This window comes from Saprolegnia parasitica, assembly GCF_000151545.1.
Source record: "Saprolegnia parasitica CBS 223.65 unplaced genomic scaffold supercont2.17, whole genome shotgun sequence".
NCBI lineage: Eukaryota > Oomycota > Saprolegniomycetes > Saprolegniales > Saprolegniaceae > Saprolegnia > Saprolegnia parasitica.
Genome location: NW_012156411.1, coordinates 145,411 through 162,702, shown reverse-complemented (window position 1 = coordinate 162,702; position 17,292 = coordinate 145,411). Strand labels below are relative to the sequence as shown.

At 56.4% G+C, this 17,292-nt stretch overlaps 6 protein-coding genes across 6 annotated transcripts; 3 read left to right on the top strand and 3 right to left on the bottom strand.

Annotated features, from left to right (window-relative positions):
- SPRG_05527 (hypothetical protein) lies at positions 1-3,091 on the bottom strand. Its single transcript, XM_012344246.1, has 17 exons — positions 2,888-3,091; positions 2,783-2,841; positions 2,570-2,736; positions 2,367-2,516; positions 2,127-2,294; positions 2,047-2,082; positions 1,930-1,995; positions 1,731-1,875; positions 1,508-1,681; positions 1,287-1,458; positions 1,107-1,238; positions 960-1,057; positions 787-914; positions 547-737; positions 434-499; positions 275-392; positions 1-218 (listed from the first exon to the last, which is right to left on the bottom strand). The coding sequence occupies exons 1-17, from the start codon at positions 3,052-3,054 to the stop codon at positions 57-59; spliced, it is 2,199 nt and encodes a 732-aa protein (XP_012199636.1). The 5' UTR covers positions 3,055-3,091; the 3' UTR covers positions 1-56.
- A 907-nt stretch (positions 3,092-3,998) lies between these two features.
- On the top strand, positions 3,999-5,659 carry SPRG_05526 (hypothetical protein). The gene is made up of 2 exons (XM_012344245.1): positions 3,999-5,091; positions 5,136-5,659. Exons 1-2 carry the CDS (start codon positions 4,035-4,037, stop codon positions 5,588-5,590), a joined length of 1,512 nt encoding a protein of 503 aa, XP_012199635.1. The 5' UTR covers positions 3,999-4,034; the 3' UTR covers positions 5,591-5,659.
- A 977-nt stretch (positions 5,660-6,636) lies between these two features.
- SPRG_05525 (hypothetical protein) lies at positions 6,637-7,887 on the bottom strand (the record flags this gene model as incomplete). Its single annotated transcript, XM_012344244.1, has 2 exons — positions 6,637-7,158; positions 7,225-7,887. The coding sequence occupies 2 exons, from the start codon at positions 7,885-7,887 to the stop codon at positions 6,637-6,639; spliced, it is 1,185 nt and encodes a 394-aa protein (XP_012199634.1).
- A 2,030-nt stretch (positions 7,888-9,917) lies between these two features.
- Positions 9,918-12,021, top strand: SPRG_05524 (hypothetical protein). Its single transcript, XM_012344243.1, has one exon. The coding sequence runs from the start codon at positions 9,934-9,936 to the stop codon at positions 11,932-11,934; it is 2,001 nt and encodes a 666-aa protein (XP_012199633.1). The 5' UTR covers positions 9,918-9,933; the 3' UTR covers positions 11,935-12,021.
- Positions 12,022-13,759: 1,738 nt separating this feature from the next.
- On the top strand, positions 13,760-14,272 carry SPRG_05523 (hypothetical protein; the record flags this gene model as incomplete). The annotated part of the gene is made up of 1 exon (XM_012344242.1): positions 13,760-14,272. One exon carries the CDS (start codon positions 13,760-13,762, stop codon positions 14,270-14,272), a length of 513 nt encoding a protein of 170 aa, XP_012199632.1.
- Positions 14,273-14,629: 357 nt separating this feature from the next.
- SPRG_19933 (hypothetical protein) lies at positions 14,630-16,513 on the bottom strand (the record flags this gene model as incomplete). The annotated part of the gene is made up of 1 exon (XM_012344387.1): positions 14,630-16,513. One exon carries the CDS (start codon positions 16,511-16,513, stop codon positions 14,630-14,632), a length of 1,884 nt encoding a protein of 627 aa, XP_012199777.1.
- Positions 16,514-17,292: the final 779 nt, after the last annotated feature.

Genomic DNA, 17,292 nt, shown 5'->3' with positions numbered 1-17,292 from the left:
GTACCACTGACGTGGGAGCTCGTCGGCCGTCGTTGTGGGCCAACCACGCCGCGTGATTACTCTGGCGGAACGACGAGGCGTCGGCGTATGCGCGTCTCTTCTTCGGCATTCTCATGCGCTAAGAGCCCCAATGTAATTGCATCCTTGAACCGAAGCGGCACCCGCTGGAGATAGGATGGAAAGTGCGCCAGCGTCTTCTTCGGTTTGCCAATGCGCAGCTAGAACCAATGGTTCGATAGACAATTTTGCGACATACTAGTCTAAATTGTTTTACCCGTTCTTGGCGCTGCCGCAAGAGCTGCTCCTCGGTCAGGGGCGCGTCCGGGTGGCTCAGCGATCGAACGTGGTCGGCCCACGCTTCGTAAAAATCATCGAGCAGCTCGTAGTAGAGTCTACACTTCCGATGAGAAAGGTATTTCCGTCGAAAACCAACTTGAGATTCGCGCGCTCTTGGCCGTCCTTGTAGGCATCCTCACGATCGGCGCGCCGACGGAGGTTTCTACATGACTCGGGCTGAGTCATTGTACTCGAATATTGTTTGGCAACTTGTGTCGGCGCCACTGCTGCTTGTAGAGCGCACTGCCCAAGGCCATGGGATAGGCCAAGTGCACGGGACTCTTTCCATAGGTCGTGAAAGGAATGTGCCCGATCGTCGCGTGGTCGACGTCAATGTGGCGATGGCGGCCCTTGACCTTGCCTTGACTAAACGACCCTTCATACAGAAACCGAACACTGGTCTACGCCGACATCTGGTAAGCGGCAATGCGGGCTTTTTTTGTCATGGACCTCTGGATCGGACGGCAACGTCTGGTGGTACGCGAGGTCGCCACGACCAGAGGGCAGATCATTGTACCAAAAGGCTCTCAATGTGCTGCCGTCGTGGGATTCCAGCACACCGCGGCCGCACTTGGCACCTACATCAATGTCGGTCCACTTGTACTTCAAACGCTTTTTCCTACCATCTCGAAACGAGCCGTGATAGACGTCGTTGTACTGGTTGGTCTGCGTCCCCAGTCCGTTCAGAACGCCGTGCTCAAACACACCTTCCTCGCACAGCCTAGGGGTAGGGTAGGGCTCGGGTTGTGTCATGAGGCAAGAGGGCGAACCCGTTGGGCTCCTTGCGGTACCCAGGACCGTGCAAGAGACCTTCGAAGAAGATGCCTTCTTCGATTACACCCGCGGATGAGACGTAGCGCCCACGACCCGTGACCTGGCCGTTCTCCATCTCGCCTTCGTACCTACTCGGTCATGTGTTCGCTTTCAAAGTCAAGACAATAGTGTCGTACGTGGCGCCATCTGCAAACTTGATGGTCCCTGTGCCGTGAGGGACACCGATTTGGAATTGCGTTGGCAGCACGGGCTTAGGGTACGGTTCGGGCTTGGGTCGTAGCTCGTACTTGGACCGAGGGACGTCAAAGTCGCCCGCATATTCGTCGCCGCGGCCATAGACCATGACCCCTACCACAAGAAAGACATGGGGCACGAAATGATGCAGGGGATATAATACCGTAGCCGCGTCGCACGTTGTACTCGTAGCTGCCCTTGTAGACGCCATAATTCGTGTACTCGATGGCCTTGGGGTCATGCTTTGTGCCGTCGACCCACGCTCCACGGTACATGGCATCGATCGAGCTAAAATGAAAGTCATCGTCGGTCGGCAGGTCGTCGGTGGCATAGAAATCTACTCGTTATCGACATTTTCAGAAGTGATAGAGCGATATTTTGCACACCGCCAGGGCCGTGCTTGACGCGGGAGATGCGCACCATGCGCATGTTGACTTCCAGCGATGGGTCGTCAAATTCGTCGCACGAGACGGACGGTACAGGGCGCGTTTTGGCCAAGCGGAGGTCCCCCCAGTCGCGTTTGTGGATGGCCTACATACAATATTGTCTTACGATTGTAGACACATATCGAAGGTGCCGTTGCACCATGAGCGCAAGGTCGTGGCCACGCAGACTCGTAAAGTCGGCGAACCAGTGGTATTTTTCCTTCTCCTAGAATATCGCAAGTGGTTGCAATCGCAATTCAATCCAAGTTCAGAGTACGTTTTCCTTGGCCGCGTCGACAAACCGGTGCTCGGTCTATCGATGTTTGGTTGTAGAATTCCATAAAATGGGATGCTTACGCCGTCTTTGAGGTAACTCAGGGTGACGGGTTCGCTCAGAAAGAGCCGCGTCCAGCGCTTGATGCACTCCTTTGTCGTTTGAATTTGATTGTCCAAGGTTTGCTGTTGCGCATTGATGGCCCGCGTGACTTGCTGCCGCGTGTCGACCTGCTCCGCCTTCTTTCCGCTCTAGCACCATAATAGTACGTCGACTTGGCAATCGTTGTCGTTGTTCATATCCAAGTCAAAACCCGCGCGTACCACTTGCATCGTGCCAACGGTCTCGAGGCGGTCGAGGAGGAGGTCCTTCTTCTTTTCCAGCACCGAGAGCTTGAACTTTGCGTCGTGGATTTGGTCGTAGTCCATGAGAAGGCCGTGGAGAAGCCAGTGCCGTAAGTCCATCTCGGTGCACTAGCATGGAGAGAAAACGATCAGAAGGACTGCAATAGGAAGCTGTCTGGCACCTCTTTCGGGACATTGGCCACTTTAATCACCGTGTAGCCTTCGTAGCGCGGGTCCATAGCATCATCATAGGGCAGCGGCTCGTCGCTCTCGACGATGTCGTAGCACCACGGCTCGGAGAGCGTCGCAGGCATCATCTTGAGCTGCCACTCGCGCGGCCATAGCACCACTAGCATCATTTCGTACAACGCGCTGTCGTCATCGCGTCCACGTACTGCCAAATGGGTCACGCGCATAATATGCGTTGCAGTGAAAGAGCCGATTGACGACCTTTCTACTCGCGTGAAAATCACATGCGATCGTGGTGGAGGTTGACGCACAAGCGGAGGTTGGCGCGGGTAATGGCTCGGTATGGGTTGGTGGCGACGTCGGTGTTCTCTGGATCAAAGACGCGTAGGCGAATCGAGTCTTCCTTGAGCTCTGCGACGATCTTGCCGGTTTTGGTATCGAGTACCTTGCGGCCGGTCCGGGACTTGGTCGCCGCCATGTTGCGCGTCGTTTCGACAAGATCCACACTATAGGTTTTTCTATACCATACCCATTTCGGAGTCATCGGGATCGGCCCTCACGCGACTGCCTCGACGTTGCTGCTGTATGGGTACTTGATGGAGACGCTACAACGCGATGACGGTATATACACGGCCCTGGATAGCTCAAACTCGTGGGGTCGACTCTGTTTGCATTGCATACCCATGCTGTTAGCGAGCGAATCGGACTGCATTTACCATATCTGTCTCATTTGAATGTCGTTTTATCCTTTTTGTCCTCGGTGCTTGCATGGGACGCGGTGGCGCGGCCATGGCCAAACGACAGTGGTAATACGTGTAGACTTTCTCTATGGAAAACATGCGTCGGGCTCCTTTGCCCATGCAGGGACGTCGGTCCCAGGCGCCTTGGATCGCTGAGCCCGCGTGCGATCGTTCTAGAAGCGAGTAGCTAGGATCCTCTTCAAGGATCTTGGAGCCAGAATGAAGATGTCGACGCACACTTCTTCAAGGTACTCGGCCCTTCTCGCGTCGTGGGGTCGGCCACCTGCTTCGATGAAACAATCTCTGGACGCTACCGACAACCTTTGACAGTGAGACTGATACGAGAAATGGAATATGCCGCACCGACTGGGAGAGACATTGATGTTGGCTAAACCAACGCAACCACAGGCTGGATCGTAGGCGCCTCGCCCTGTATTGTGCATGTGATGGTGCCAAGCCTGGGCGCTGTATACAGCGTGCACAGGTGGTTACCTCGACACGGTATATACAGGATGCGAACGCGAGGCTAATGTCGCCGATCACTTTGGCCCCGCGAGCCAAAGTGGCGTGCTTTTAGATATACCGGTCGCCCAGCGGGGGCACGCTCGTCAACGCTGCATACTGAAACCAAGAGAAAGGTTGTATTTTAAAACGCTGTCTTTTTCTATTTTTGTGTCGCAGCCGCCACTTTGTCATTTCCAGGACGCCGACAAGCATCATGGCGACCTACCGCCCATGCACTCTGCGCGTCCACGTGCACAAGGCGACCGACTTGGCGGCCGCGGACTTTGCCCTCTTGCGCAAGGCGACGAGCGACCCGTATGTGATTCTCTCGATCGACCGGCAGCGCTTCAAGACGCCAGTGCTGCTGCGCGAGCTCAACCCGGTCTGGGAAGGCTGCGTATACGACTTCAACATTACGCAAGGCGACTTGTACACTAAGGTGCTCGACATCCAGGTCATGGACGAGGACGATCTGTCGGCGGACGACATCATTGGGACGCTCGCGATCCCGCTCGCGCAGTTTGCCAAACAGATTGACGGCCTCGACAGCAGTGCCAAGATGCGCTCGTACAACTTGAACGTGCCCGCCGAGTTTGAGCGGCAAAAGGTCAACAGTCAGCTGTACCTCTCGATCGAGGTCATTGCGGGCGAGCACGTTGTCGACGGCTCGTTCGTGCCCCGCCTCCTCAAGGTTGAGTTGCACCAGGCCATGGACTTGGCGGCGGCGGACTTTGCCCTCTTGCGCAAGGCGACGAGCGACCCGTATGTCATCTTCTCGGTCGAGTCGCAGCGCCACAAGAGCCCCGTGATCCCAAAAGACCTTAACCCTGTCTGGGACAACTGCTGCTACGAGTTCCATTTGACGCAAGGGGACATGTTTACAAAAGTCCTTGACGTGCAAGTGTACGACCACGACAGCGCGAGCGACGACGATCTCATTGGCACGGCGGTGCTCCCGCTCGCGCAATTCGAGCAGCAAAACGAAGCCAAGCGCCGGTCGTTTACGCTCGCCGTGCCCGACGAGTTTCGCAAGCAGCGCGTCAACTCGCAGCTCGTGCTCACCATCACGGTCGAGAAGCCTGGGCCCGTGACCGCCGACGAAGAGAAGGAGGCCATGATCCAAAAGATGCAACTGGAAATTGCACAGCTGCAAGCGTCGAGCCGTAGCATTGTGACCAAGCTCGACCGGCAAATGAGCCTCCCGCCAGCGCCATCGTCGCCCAAGGCCGGTCCGCCACCGTCGCCGTCGCGCCAGCCGTCCATCGAGACGGGTACCATGCATCGCTTAACGTATGGCCGCTGATTTTGTGCGTAGATCGCGACGCGACGCGTCGGGCGCTCGTCAACGAGCTCCACGGGTTGCTCATGCTCCCAAAGATTGAGAAATTCCACAAGTTCAAGCCCGTGACGCAAGACGCGTATGCGTCCAAGCTCGAAGACGAAATCGAGGCCCTCAAGGAGGAGCTCGCGAAGCAGCAACAGACGCACGCACTCGCCCACCAGATGAAGGAAGCCGACGAAGACGAGGTGCTCCGGCTCCGCGACGAGATAGCACTGCACAAGGCGACGTTGGCGGCAACGCAGAAGATGATGCAGGACCAGCTCGTGCGCGAAGAACTCCAGGCGCAGGAAATGGAGCGGCTCAAGATCTTTACCCGGTCGCTCTCGATCACCGAGGCGCCGCGACCGGCCATGAGCCCACGCTCTAAATCGACGAGCGCAATGGTGCACGACGACAAGGCAGCCGACGATGCGTCCATGTGGCTCTAACCCCACATAAGATCCTATTCAACTATACCACTCCATTTATTCCATCGAAAATCGAGAAAAATAAGGTGCTCGTAGTCGCAGTCGATCTCAACATCCTGCCTGCATATTAGTACATTCAAAGCCGACTTGGCGACTCGCACGGCATTTCGTCCGTCGATAAGGCCGTGTTTGGTTTTCATTTTTTGGTGGATCCTGGTGGATCGAGGCAAAAGTGAATCGGCCAGGATTCACTGGTGGATTCGTAGGATCACTGGTGGATTCGTCGATGCCAACCGGATCACTTTTTACACCGAACACGGCCTCAGGGAGGCGTAAGAAAGGTTCAGAGTGGTAAATTCAAGAGTCCGATCTTGTTGGAGGGTGTGGCAGTTGTTCGCTTGAGCGACTGTTGGGGTTAGGTTTGTGTCGGAATTGGCACCTCGTGCGCGGGGCTATCAACGAGACACATCGATAGCGCTGTTCAATATGTCTCTTCTCTCAATTCGCTTTCTTGGCGAGCGCGTCAAGCCCCGGAGCCCGCAACGTACAAGTGATGGAGTAACGATGTGGCATTCCAAGAGCAGAGTGCCAGTGTTTGGTGTGCACGGCTGTCCAGACGTGGCGAGTCGTTGTGTATGGCTGCTTACTATAAGAAGTGATGTGTGCGAGACTCGTCCACGACCACCGTGCCCACATCCTCGTACGTAGCTCGATGCTGATGCTGTGTCAACATCGCCTCCTAGTCCGTCATAGCTGTGCCGTCAACGCTTCCGCGACCTCACCAAAGAGTGACCCATGGAGAGCTGTTTTTGTCCCGCATGCCCGACACCGCCTACCACACTTTGTTGATACCATGTACGAGATAAGGCAGATTGCTGCATGAATCGTACTTTATTTGCTTTCAAATATGATGTCGAAACTTTTCGACTCTGTTTTCTAGCTTTGTCCGATCTGTCTCGAGGCTTCCTACGTCCTCCACTCCTTCCGCAATGGCTCGTAGGGTTGTCGTAGGGTTGGGGGAAGGGTAGGGAGCTCCATGAAATACGTCAACACTTGTATCAACGACTCTATGTGCTAGGTGCATATTCGGGGCAAATGGACGCAATGGCAATGGGCACTTGACGGTCGACGTCGTACATGACCGGTGGTTGCTTGGCTGAGTGCACCAAGTGCGCAGTGACAGCGCGCGCGCAGGAGGCGTACATAAACTTGAAGCCGCCGGGGAAATGAAAAAAGACCGGCGCCGACCCACTCCACGTCAAGCGGCTGCCGCTGCCGTTGACATAGTACGCTGACGAACACCCGCTGTTGGGCGTGAGGTGCTCGAACGTCCCGTGCGCAACGCTCGACGACACGACAAAGAAGATGTCGCCGTCACGGTCGACCTGCGCGTTGAGCTCGGGAAATTGCACGTACGCGAGCTGAAACGAGATTTGGTCGCCGTAAAAGAAGAAGGGACTTGTCCCAGCTTCGTAGGCGTCTTGCTGCGCCTTGTGCACTTGCTTGACGCGGCGGAGATACGCGCGGACGCTTGCAACGTCGCCGAGGATGCCCCCCGAGCCAAGAAACAGATTCGGGCCTGTGCCATGCTACATCGTATCAGTGTATCAGTCTATCAAGCGTTTTCCATGTCCAAGATGCAAATATGAGCGTACACTTTGCGCGACGGACCGAGCCCGGATTTCGTCGCACATGTAGGACCCGCGCACGGACCGCGCGGATGACGACGTGTTTAAACGCACGTCAAAGGACGCGGCGCGCAGCTGGTCGCCGTAGTCGCCGCCAAGGGTGAACGAGTCGCCGCAGGTGGGCTCGGCGTTGAAGAGGATGCCGCGCTGCCCTTTCGTTTGGCGCAAGAAGCGCTGCGTGAGCACGTCCATTGGCATTTGTACGACCACGTCATAGGCGTCCGTGTACAAAAGCAGGTCGTCGTCGTGCAAATCCGGGTGCGACTCGATGTAGTGGTGCAGCCAGTGGGTCTTTTTCTGCTGTCCGACGCGAAAGTCGTTGGCGGTATTGGCCCCGCACTGGGCCCCGCACGACGTGTTGTCGAAGAATTTCGTCGAGTGATTCCACGCCAGCACCTGCAGCTGATGGCCCATCGCGTGCACGGCGGCGGCGACGAGGCAGATTGCGGGGCGCGGGTCGTCGGCGAGCGTCAAAAAATGAAGTTTGCGCGGGGTGTAGCGGGGAGGCGTGTCCCCTTGCCGCAACGTGCGCTCGAGGTGGGCCAAGTGCACGACGGAGAGCGTGTTGAAGACGATGACGAAGAGCGCGAGGCACCCGAGGCCGAGCACGAACGGCTTGGCACGGAGCATGGCGTCGAGGGATTTGGAAAGTGATCCTCCACATTGTGTTGTGGTTGCGCTGGTCGTCGGCTTAAATTATTCCTTCCATATGACCAACGAGAGGAGGAAATCCAGTGTAGCTTTGAATCGCGCTTTGGTGCTGCTGGATGCTCGCGGCCATCTGACGAACACCACCTCTGAATCGCAAAAGGCAGCAAGCGACGACGATGTACAGCGTGCGCGGTTGAAATACGACATAGAAAAAATAGGGGCATCGGAAGCGATGCACTCAGCTCGCTCGTTCGACACGATATGGGAGGCCCTCGAGTCCATCGAGTGCCATGGAGGGGTCGTGGTACAGTCAGCTGCGGCGGTACCGTAGTGAGCCCCCCCATGTGCGTGGTACGAACGCGTTACGTTGCCCGACAGCATGTGCGATATGCCTAATGAGTGCCACGAAAGTACAACAGATGTGTAGACTATCACATCGCGGCAAGGTGTTTGTAGAAATTTCAAGAGATCGCGAGACCCGCGGTACCATAATCAGCTCAAAAATTCCCGTCTCGTCCTGCTCCGCTCAAATTTCCATGTCATGACTGCCTAGTGGTGTCACCGCGCGGCAGAGTATGTGGACCGGACATCCCGCGACGCCGCACGCATTCTCGCTAGGATCACTTCACGATCACCAAATACAATATTGTCCAGCGCTGGACAAACGGACTAGCATTCAATGTTAATGACATCTAGTCCACACGCTTGTGGTGGTGGTAGCCATTTCGAAGTCGTCTCTCACGCTTGTAATTGGAAAGGATGCAACTTGCGAGGACCACTGTCTTTGTAAAGACATGTGTTGGCACCTGAACGACAAATCCAGTTGTGAAGAGTGTCCGCTTGACGCACCCGGACACTCGTGGAGCGGTGCACTACTACCGTACGTGTGGTATATTTATCTTTTCACGTCCGAGCGAGAACGGACGCCAACCATGCCGTCTCGGTCGTGCAACCGCTACAATGGTTTGGGCTCCATATTTGGCAACGGTCGTGGCGGCTGTTCAAGTGCGTCGTTGTTGAAGTGAGTCTATTTCGATATCATACTGGCAGGGGCTGTTTTTGGCGGTGGCTTTTTCGACTCAAAGCGTGTTGCGACGAACAGCAACGATGGCGGACGTCCTTCGTTCATTATGACACTCGGTGCAGGGACGAGGTCGAGGCCGACGAAGACGGAAGCGCGATTCGCCGGACAAGATATTGGCGCGGCCACTCGTGTTGTGTCAAAAGTCACAGAAGCCAGAGAAGATTGGGCTCGGGAACGAGGCTGAGTATCGCGACGCGTGTCGCCGTCGCGGCAATAATTGTCCATGGACTTGGTCGTGGTAGCTCTTCGCGGAAGACGCGATCGTTCCAGACGCGCCAGACATTGAGCCAGACGCAGGCGCGGCGCACGGGCTAAGAGCTTTGGAATTTGGTGTATGTTGTAGACCATCTTGGGCATTGAGAAGAGGTACAGGCCGAGAACGTCGTTGATGAGACCGCGCCCAAAATGGGGTACGTGGCTGCGTGGAGCATGACCCCCACGTCCGTGATAAAGTCGCCGTCGGCAAGGAAATGGCGGTACGTCTCGTGCGCGGGGTAAAAGAGATATACCAGTTGTGGTAATAACTGTCGCTGTTCAACGGGCCAACCGCCGCATGATGGTGGGGTACCCAACGCTAGACACAGCAATGACGACCCATGGCCTTGCATTCGACCCTAGCCTCCTCCAACCCAACAGCCTATTTGCCCTTGACCCTATTTTTCCTTGGAATATTGCTCCCAAGAGACATCAACATATCTATTTACACTTGTGTATGTCCCTTGCTACTACACTGTAGTTTATAAACTTTCGGTGGGGCATAAAGGAGTCATCCGCGAGCTACGGCACATCATTGGCAAAGCACTCATATATCCATCTATCTATCTATATTTGCTCTGCAATCGCTCCCACAAATGGTGGTCAAGTATCGTCACACAGCGACGTTGAAACCCCCGCTAAAAAAACTTCAACGGCGCGCGTTTCGCAACTTGTAAAAAGGCGGCATGGCGACGACGGTGTCGCTCAAGGGTGTGGACTGGGCCCGTCTCGTCGACCGCGCGCGCGCGCGCATTCTGCCGCTCGTCAGCGTCCTCATCTTCGTCTCAATGGGTGTCGACTTGGTCGTCAACAACTGGGCAATCAACGATCTGCTTGGGAACGGGTACTTTTTCGCAACGCCCGTCGCGTCCGTGCGCTACGCCAAGGACCTCGCTCTAACGTACGCGTTTCCCAAAGGGCGCGCGCCCGCCGACCTCTCGAACGTCGGGCAGCTGCTCGCCAACACGACGGTGCGCGGCTTGGGCTGCAAAAGCGAGCAGATGTACGTCATCTCGGCCGGCGACTACCCGCTCACAAATGCCACGTCGCTCTGCGCGACCTTTCAAAAAACGTACATCAACGTCGCGGTCTCGTCCGCGCTGACAACCCGCCTCGCGACAACGACCGAGACGGTCACCTTCTACCGCGGCAACGCTGTCTCGCACGCGTTCACAGACGACGCCACCGCGAACCTCGCGACCCGCGCGATGAAGAGCTCCGAGCTCGTGGACCTTGGGTACATCCCTGGTCGGTCGGCGGTCGACATGCGCTTCACACGCGAGTTTGTCCTTGCAAATTCGTCGTTGCCGCAAACCCAAAGCATTTCGTATTTCCGCCTCTTTCCGCGCAACTTTTGCTCGGCGTGCGACCCGGTCGCCGAGCTCGGATTTGGCGCGTGCAACATGACATTTGTGTACAACGCGACCGCCAAGACGATCGTCGTCTCGTCCAGTACGTTTATCGACGGCTCGACGTATACACTCGGCTTGATCCAGCCGCGCAACGCGTTCACAACCCTCGCGCTGTATGCGCGGTGTCTGGCGATTTTCATTGCGCTCAGTGGCTACATTGCGAGCCGCCTCACGGTCCATTGGCGTGACGTCGACTTGACGAAAACGGAGGGCGTTGTCTCGCACGTTCTGCGCGTTATCTCGCCGAAATTGTTTCCGTACCAAAGCGACGCGCTCACGCCCGACATGTTTTGCTTCAACTCGGACTTGTTTGTGTTTCTCTACTCGATCAGCATTGTGCTCGACACACAAAACTGCTTTATCTTTGTCCGCAACGTCAACGTGTACAACAATCTCGCGCCCCAAGCCGCCCCGTCGATCCAAATGTTCTTTTTGAGCCTCCGCTTTCTCTGGCTTAACTGCGCCGTGCTGAAATTGCTCAAGATTTTCTGGAATTTGCTCGGCACGGTCGCGTTCACCGGCCACTCGAACGTCATCGAGTGGCTCAACTGGTCGAGCGTCGTGAGCGTGTATGTGAGCGCGATTGTGCTTGTGTACATTCCGCAGTTTATCGAGTACAGCAACAATACGTTCATCGAACTCCAAGGCCACGCCGAGTCGCTCGACGGCATCCGCATCGAAATGTTTGATAGCTTTTACGTGCGCTGTGCATCATCGCTCGCGGTTGGACTCATCGTGAACCTCGTTCTTGTCACGGCGCTGGACCACGGACTCAATCATAAACGCTGGAAGCTCCTCAAGAAACACACGCTCGCGCGCCAAGCCGTGTACAACAGCAGCTCGATTCTCTGTGATTTCTTCAGCGACGTTCAAGAAGACGACTCGATTGTGGCCGACCCGACAATGACGCTCTCGGCGCGCCGCCTCTGCACGCTCCAATGGTTCTTCTCAACGCACTTGACGTGCTTTGGGTTGCCCGAGAAGAAGCTACGCGCAAAGAAGCAAACTGTCATTCAAGTCCAAACCAAGTCGGCGCCGTCAACAGCGAGCTCGGCGATGACCAACTCGCGCAGTGTCGTCATGAGCGAAGCTGCCGCCGCCGCTCTCCTCGCCGGCTTCAAGGCCGGGAAGGACGACCCACGAAACGCCACGTACTACCTTGTTGTGCAAGACGGCGAGGCAAACGTTCACTTGCTGGATGGCGCTCTCTCCGACATTCAGAGCATTTCAATCCACGCCAAAGTGGCCAGCAACGCCAACTTGACCATCAAGTAGAGGGCACGGTTGTGTTTACATAGATAGATGGAAATTTAGATTTTAGTACATTACAGCGATTAAACTTTATTGATTGGTCAAGAAGCACCACGCAACGCCGTCGTCGGTGTGAATCGTCTATCACAGAGGCGACACGCCCTCGACGAAGGAGCTGCAAGTCGACGCCAAAAACAGAAAATATTTCGTTAAAAAGAGGCGCCAAATTCGGCCATGGAAAGTGAGGAATGCGACAGGGGAATGCGACGACAGCGTCGATCGATCGGGACAGAGTCCAAGCGCGAGTCTATTAGTCTATTTGTAGTGTAAGAAGGCGTTGGTGGACGGCTGCTGCGACGGACGGTGCTCGGCCTTGGGCTGCAGCGACGTTGCCTCGGTCACAGTCTTGGTCATAGGGGCATTTGCAGCAGCTTTGGCAGACGCCATGTCGACACCATGGTGGTGCTTGGCTGTCGTCGTCGTCGTCGTCGAAGAGGTCTTGTTGCCCATTAGTGTTGTGCGAGGAAAATGGAATTGTACCAAGGTGCCCACGTCGCGATCTTCTATTGGACCGATGGATAACGAAGACAGTCGGACTATCGCCGAAGGAGCTGAGAGCGTGCCGATCATGTGGGAACAAACCTGAGGTGAGCGTAGAACCATCACTCGGCCGTCGACGAGATGACTGACGTCCACCAGAGAACATGCCAGGAACATCCGCGAGGTCTCGTCAAGCACCTGCCTCGTCCCACGAGCACTTTGTCTCGGCCAATGGAACCTTCTGGTGGACGCTGCAAATTGCGTCCATTGTTCTAGGTGTTGACGGCTTCACGACCACGATAAACAAAGACAAACGGACACTTTTGATCATAGCCACGCCATAAACACCTGAATATGATGGCAAAAGGGCTGCGACTAACGTTACGTTGTTGGTGGAAGCAATCGTCACACTCATTATTTCTAAACAGATAGAATACTATGTGAAACTGGCTGTTGTCTTGCGAGGTGCGATGCAGGGGTACGCAATAGTGTACCCCTAGTGCGATGGTGGCCTCCTTGAGATGGGCCATTTCCAAGAAGTGGAAGAGGTTTTCCGCGCAAGGCCGAGCGATCGAGAAGACCGGTTCCAGGATCGCACACGATCCAAGATCCAGGCGCAGAGCAAACGAGCTCAAGCCATGTCCAAATTGATAGTATCAGTCAAATAGCTAACCCGCCTCGTCCACCACCAGCATGGCGGACACCAACACGGTTGTTGCCTGCAAGTAGTTCGGTCTTGATTGAGCAAATTATGGTGCAAAGGACGTCATGCTGTGTAGATTATGAGTGCACGTGAGCGACGGCACGGTGTCACGACAGGAGCCGCAGACAAATGAGAGAGCAGTGGCTTTGATTGCGTAGGAGGTGACCGTCACGGACTAGGTTGTCGTCGCCTTGGCGGCTCGTGAGCCACCAAGCTCGTTCTTAACGAATAAAAACTGTTTTACAAAAGCAGCAGTGCGTCCTCAAGCGGCCAAGTGCCTACGCACTACGCGCGTTCAAAATGTCTCGTATGGAGCCGACACCGTCCAAGCCTTCGCGACAACATTGCCATACTGGTGATACTAGTGCGTGAATATGCTCCCGACTGGACCGACCAGTGTTGGAAACATGGTTTTAAACACTGTTGCTTTGCGGGTAAAAATGGCTATTGGCTGCTCGGAATTCAACCGTGTTTAAAACCATGTTGGCAACACTGGTCGGCACGACAGAGTGCCACGTACACTGTCTAGTCGGGAGCGTCTCTGCAGGCGCCTGTCGACGCCGTCGGTTCTGGCGTCCGATCATTTCTCAATTGACGGCAGCAACAATGAAGACGACGGCGCTACTGCTACCGACCGTGCTCGTGCAGCGTGTGGTGGCTGGACCACCCACCTGCTTGTACGAAACCGGCCTCGACTATGCGGGCTTTGATCTCATGGACGTCGCCGAGGCGAGCCCGTTCTACTGCTGCACGTGGTGTACTCTCGTGCCGGGCTGCAAGGCCTTTGTGTGGACGCGCGAGACGGAAAGGTGCTGGCTCAAATCCGAGAAAGGACCGGCGACACCGCACCTGTATGCGTTTTCCGGTCTTGTTGGCGCCACGCGCTGCTCGGCCATCAAGGACAACACGGACATTTCGCCTGGCGCCGACATTGGCAGCGCGCCGTCGACGAGCCCTGAAGCGTGCTGCAATCTCTGCGCGCGCCGACCCTCGTGCGGCGCCTTCTCATGGATCCCGTGGTCGGGCGGCCACTGCTACTTTAAAGCGGCCAACATGAGCAGCGAAGAAGCGCCTGCCGCCGGTGTCCGCTCAGCGTTCTTGCTATCCGAAGGTCCATAAAAACCAACACGACGAGATGTCTCGTGGGTCGTTCCAGGCGAGGATAGTTGTCGCCATGGCGCGTACTAATAGTACTAGAAGTGACCCCCCGCTCGTTCAGCATCGAGGCAACTTGTGATGACAAGCTCTTGGTGTGACGTAGTGTGTGGTATTGGCGTCGACTCGACGGCGGCGAAAAGGGTTCTTCTACATGGACCGCCCGCCAGGTACCGGTTACGATGATCTCACTGACCTGGGACCAAAGCGATTGTGTTGGGTACAGCCAAAAGTAGGGATGGCACTGATGGACGCTGGGTACACTGCATACTCCACAAATGATTCGACCCGGCTGGATTACAGAGACACTACTTTACACGCTTACTCGTCGTCTTCCGCTGCCTCAACGTCGTTTTCAACGAACGCAACGACCGTCGCGCTCGCGTCCTTGGTGTAGATGCGCAGACCAATGACGACCGCACCAGACAACTTGTCTTCACCATCGTCCTCGTCGTCCTCTTCCTCTTCATCATCTTCGTCCTCCTCGCCGTCGTCGTTCTCGGCCTTCTCGGCGGCGGCTTGCATCTTGGCCTGCATCTTGGCGTTGATCTTGGCGACGTGCGCGATCTGCTGCTCGTACGCGGTCGACTGCGTGCCGCTTGCGAACGCGAGCAAGTCGAACGCGCCGTTGAGGTTGACGGCCTTGGCGCGGCTGTCGTTGAAATTCTGGCAGATTTGAAGCAGCTTGTCCGGCCGGGCAGCGCCGACGTCCGAGACGACGTCTTGGACCGAGTCGTTGCCGGTCGACGTGCGGACAATCATAAGATCGACGTCGTACGTGCCAGCTGCAAGGTGCGGGAACTCCAAGCTGATGCTGCGACCATAGTAGTTGCGGACAAACCGTCCGACAAACGACCGGGTCTCGCCGTCGTCACCGTTGCCGACCTTGTGCACTTCCATGCGGAGCCCGTACTCGAACGGGCCTTCGAGACCGTGGAAGTAGCGCTCGTCCGCCTTGGCGAGCACAATGTTGGCCGGCCCGTCGGTCGAGAGCGAGAACTGAAAGACACGCTGGTCCCACGCAGCTGGCCATGCCGACCGGTACTCCATCCACTCTTGGTTGACAAACCAGGTGGCGTCATAGAGACGGGTCCGGTCGATCTCGGTAAACTCTTCGATAAAGTCTTCGTACTGCATCCAGAACGCGCCGTCGTCGCCAAACTTGTGATCCAGCGCCGCCATCCACTCGGGCGTCCACTCTTTCGAGCCGTCCGACCAGCGGCCGTTCCACTCGTGCTGCCCCCACGGGTTGCGGATCATGAGGAAGCGCGTGCCGTTGACTTCAACTGCCTTGAGGATCGAGTACGCGTGCAGGTGCACCAAGCCGTTGTCGGAGCGCGACTCCAAGCCCGAGTTCTTCTTGATAATGTAAGCGGAGAAGAGCGTGTCGACGTTGGTGCGCGAGAACTCCTCGGCCCAAAACCGGTCATAGTTCAAGATGTCGGTCATGAGCACCTTGGTCGAGACACCGCCCGTGAGGTCTTCGATGCCTTCGCCCGTGAAGCCGCCTTCGACCGACTTGTAGTCGCCGTGGAGCTTCGTGTACGCCTTCTCCAGCAGCGGCAACCACGTCTCGCGGGCCGACGACGACTTGCCAAAGAAGAGTGCTTGCGACCCCGTGCGCAAAAGCTCCTTGTACTTGGCCTTGTCGCTGATAATGTACGACTCGTACGCGTGATCAAAATCGGTATGGGTCACGTAGAGCTGGTCGTCGATGATGACGTGCTGCCATTCGCCGTCCTTGAAGAAGATGAAGCCGTAGACACCGACCTTCTCGTCGCGGGCGACACAGATGTTCTCAATGACCCGGGGTACCGAGCACACTGATGCGAGCGCCGCGAGGAACCAGCAGTTGCCGGTCGTGCCTTGCTGAATGTCACCGGCGTCGAAGCCATCGTCGCAGAAGATCGGGTCCTTGAAGATCTGGCGGACGCGGAGCGCACCACCCGGCGTCGTCGAGTCCCAGAGGTCGGTGAGCGAGCTGAGGCAGTCGTACTCGTTGCCGGCGATATCAAACTCAATGTCACGGAAGACGCGGTTGTTGGCCCGGCACTCGGCGGCGATCTCGGCGACCTCGTCCTTGCAGCGCGCAATGGCCGTCGCAAGGCTCTCCGTGCTAATGAGCGACGGCTTGGGCGGCGCCGCGTCGCTGGCGAGGCGCGTGCGGCCATGCGGCTTGGTCTTGGTTGTCTTGGTCGGTGCCATGGTGCAAAGTGCAAAGTGAGCAGTAGGATATATTGTTCGATCGTCAGGCTGGCTGACGTCGAATCTTACCTCGCAATCGTCGTTGATTGGCTATTTCCACCTCTGACACGATCTTATTGCCCAATCACGGACGCTTGGATGCCTTTCTGGACGCTGAAATTCGATGCACATCGACAACTCAGCCACCTGGTCATACGAGCATGCCCATCGAGGGCCGACCCCACTACAATCACACGCACTGCACTGGCACCTCGCACTGCTGCACGCCATGTGGCAACGCTTACTTGCGAGCATGCGCTGTACTTGGTCGAGATCGCCAGTACGCCAACACCACTACATATCTATTCCATGTAGGGTGGGTACCCAGCGATACTATGGCATATTGCTAGCGACCTGGGCTGCTATTTATGCATTGCGAGACGCAGGCCTGCTCCGCTGAAGCATGCCGCCACGTGTGCTCGGACCCCTTATACATGCCTACCGCTTGGACACGCGCGAGGTACTAGGGTAATAAATACATGCAAAGGACACTCGCCAGCTACATGTGCGTGCAAGGGACTCGCGCCGCACAATCGCCTGCCGAGGGGTCGCGACGTCCGCCGCAGGGTTGTGAACGTGCTGCTACGTACTTAACTGGGCACAGTGGGTGCGCCTTTCCATATGGGACAAAGTGGGTGCGCCTCTCCATATGGGTGCTTTTTTGAGTGCGCTGGCCGATTGTGATCAATCTTCGAACCTCATCCGTACCTTCCCACTCTTCCAAGCGCCACCATGTCGTT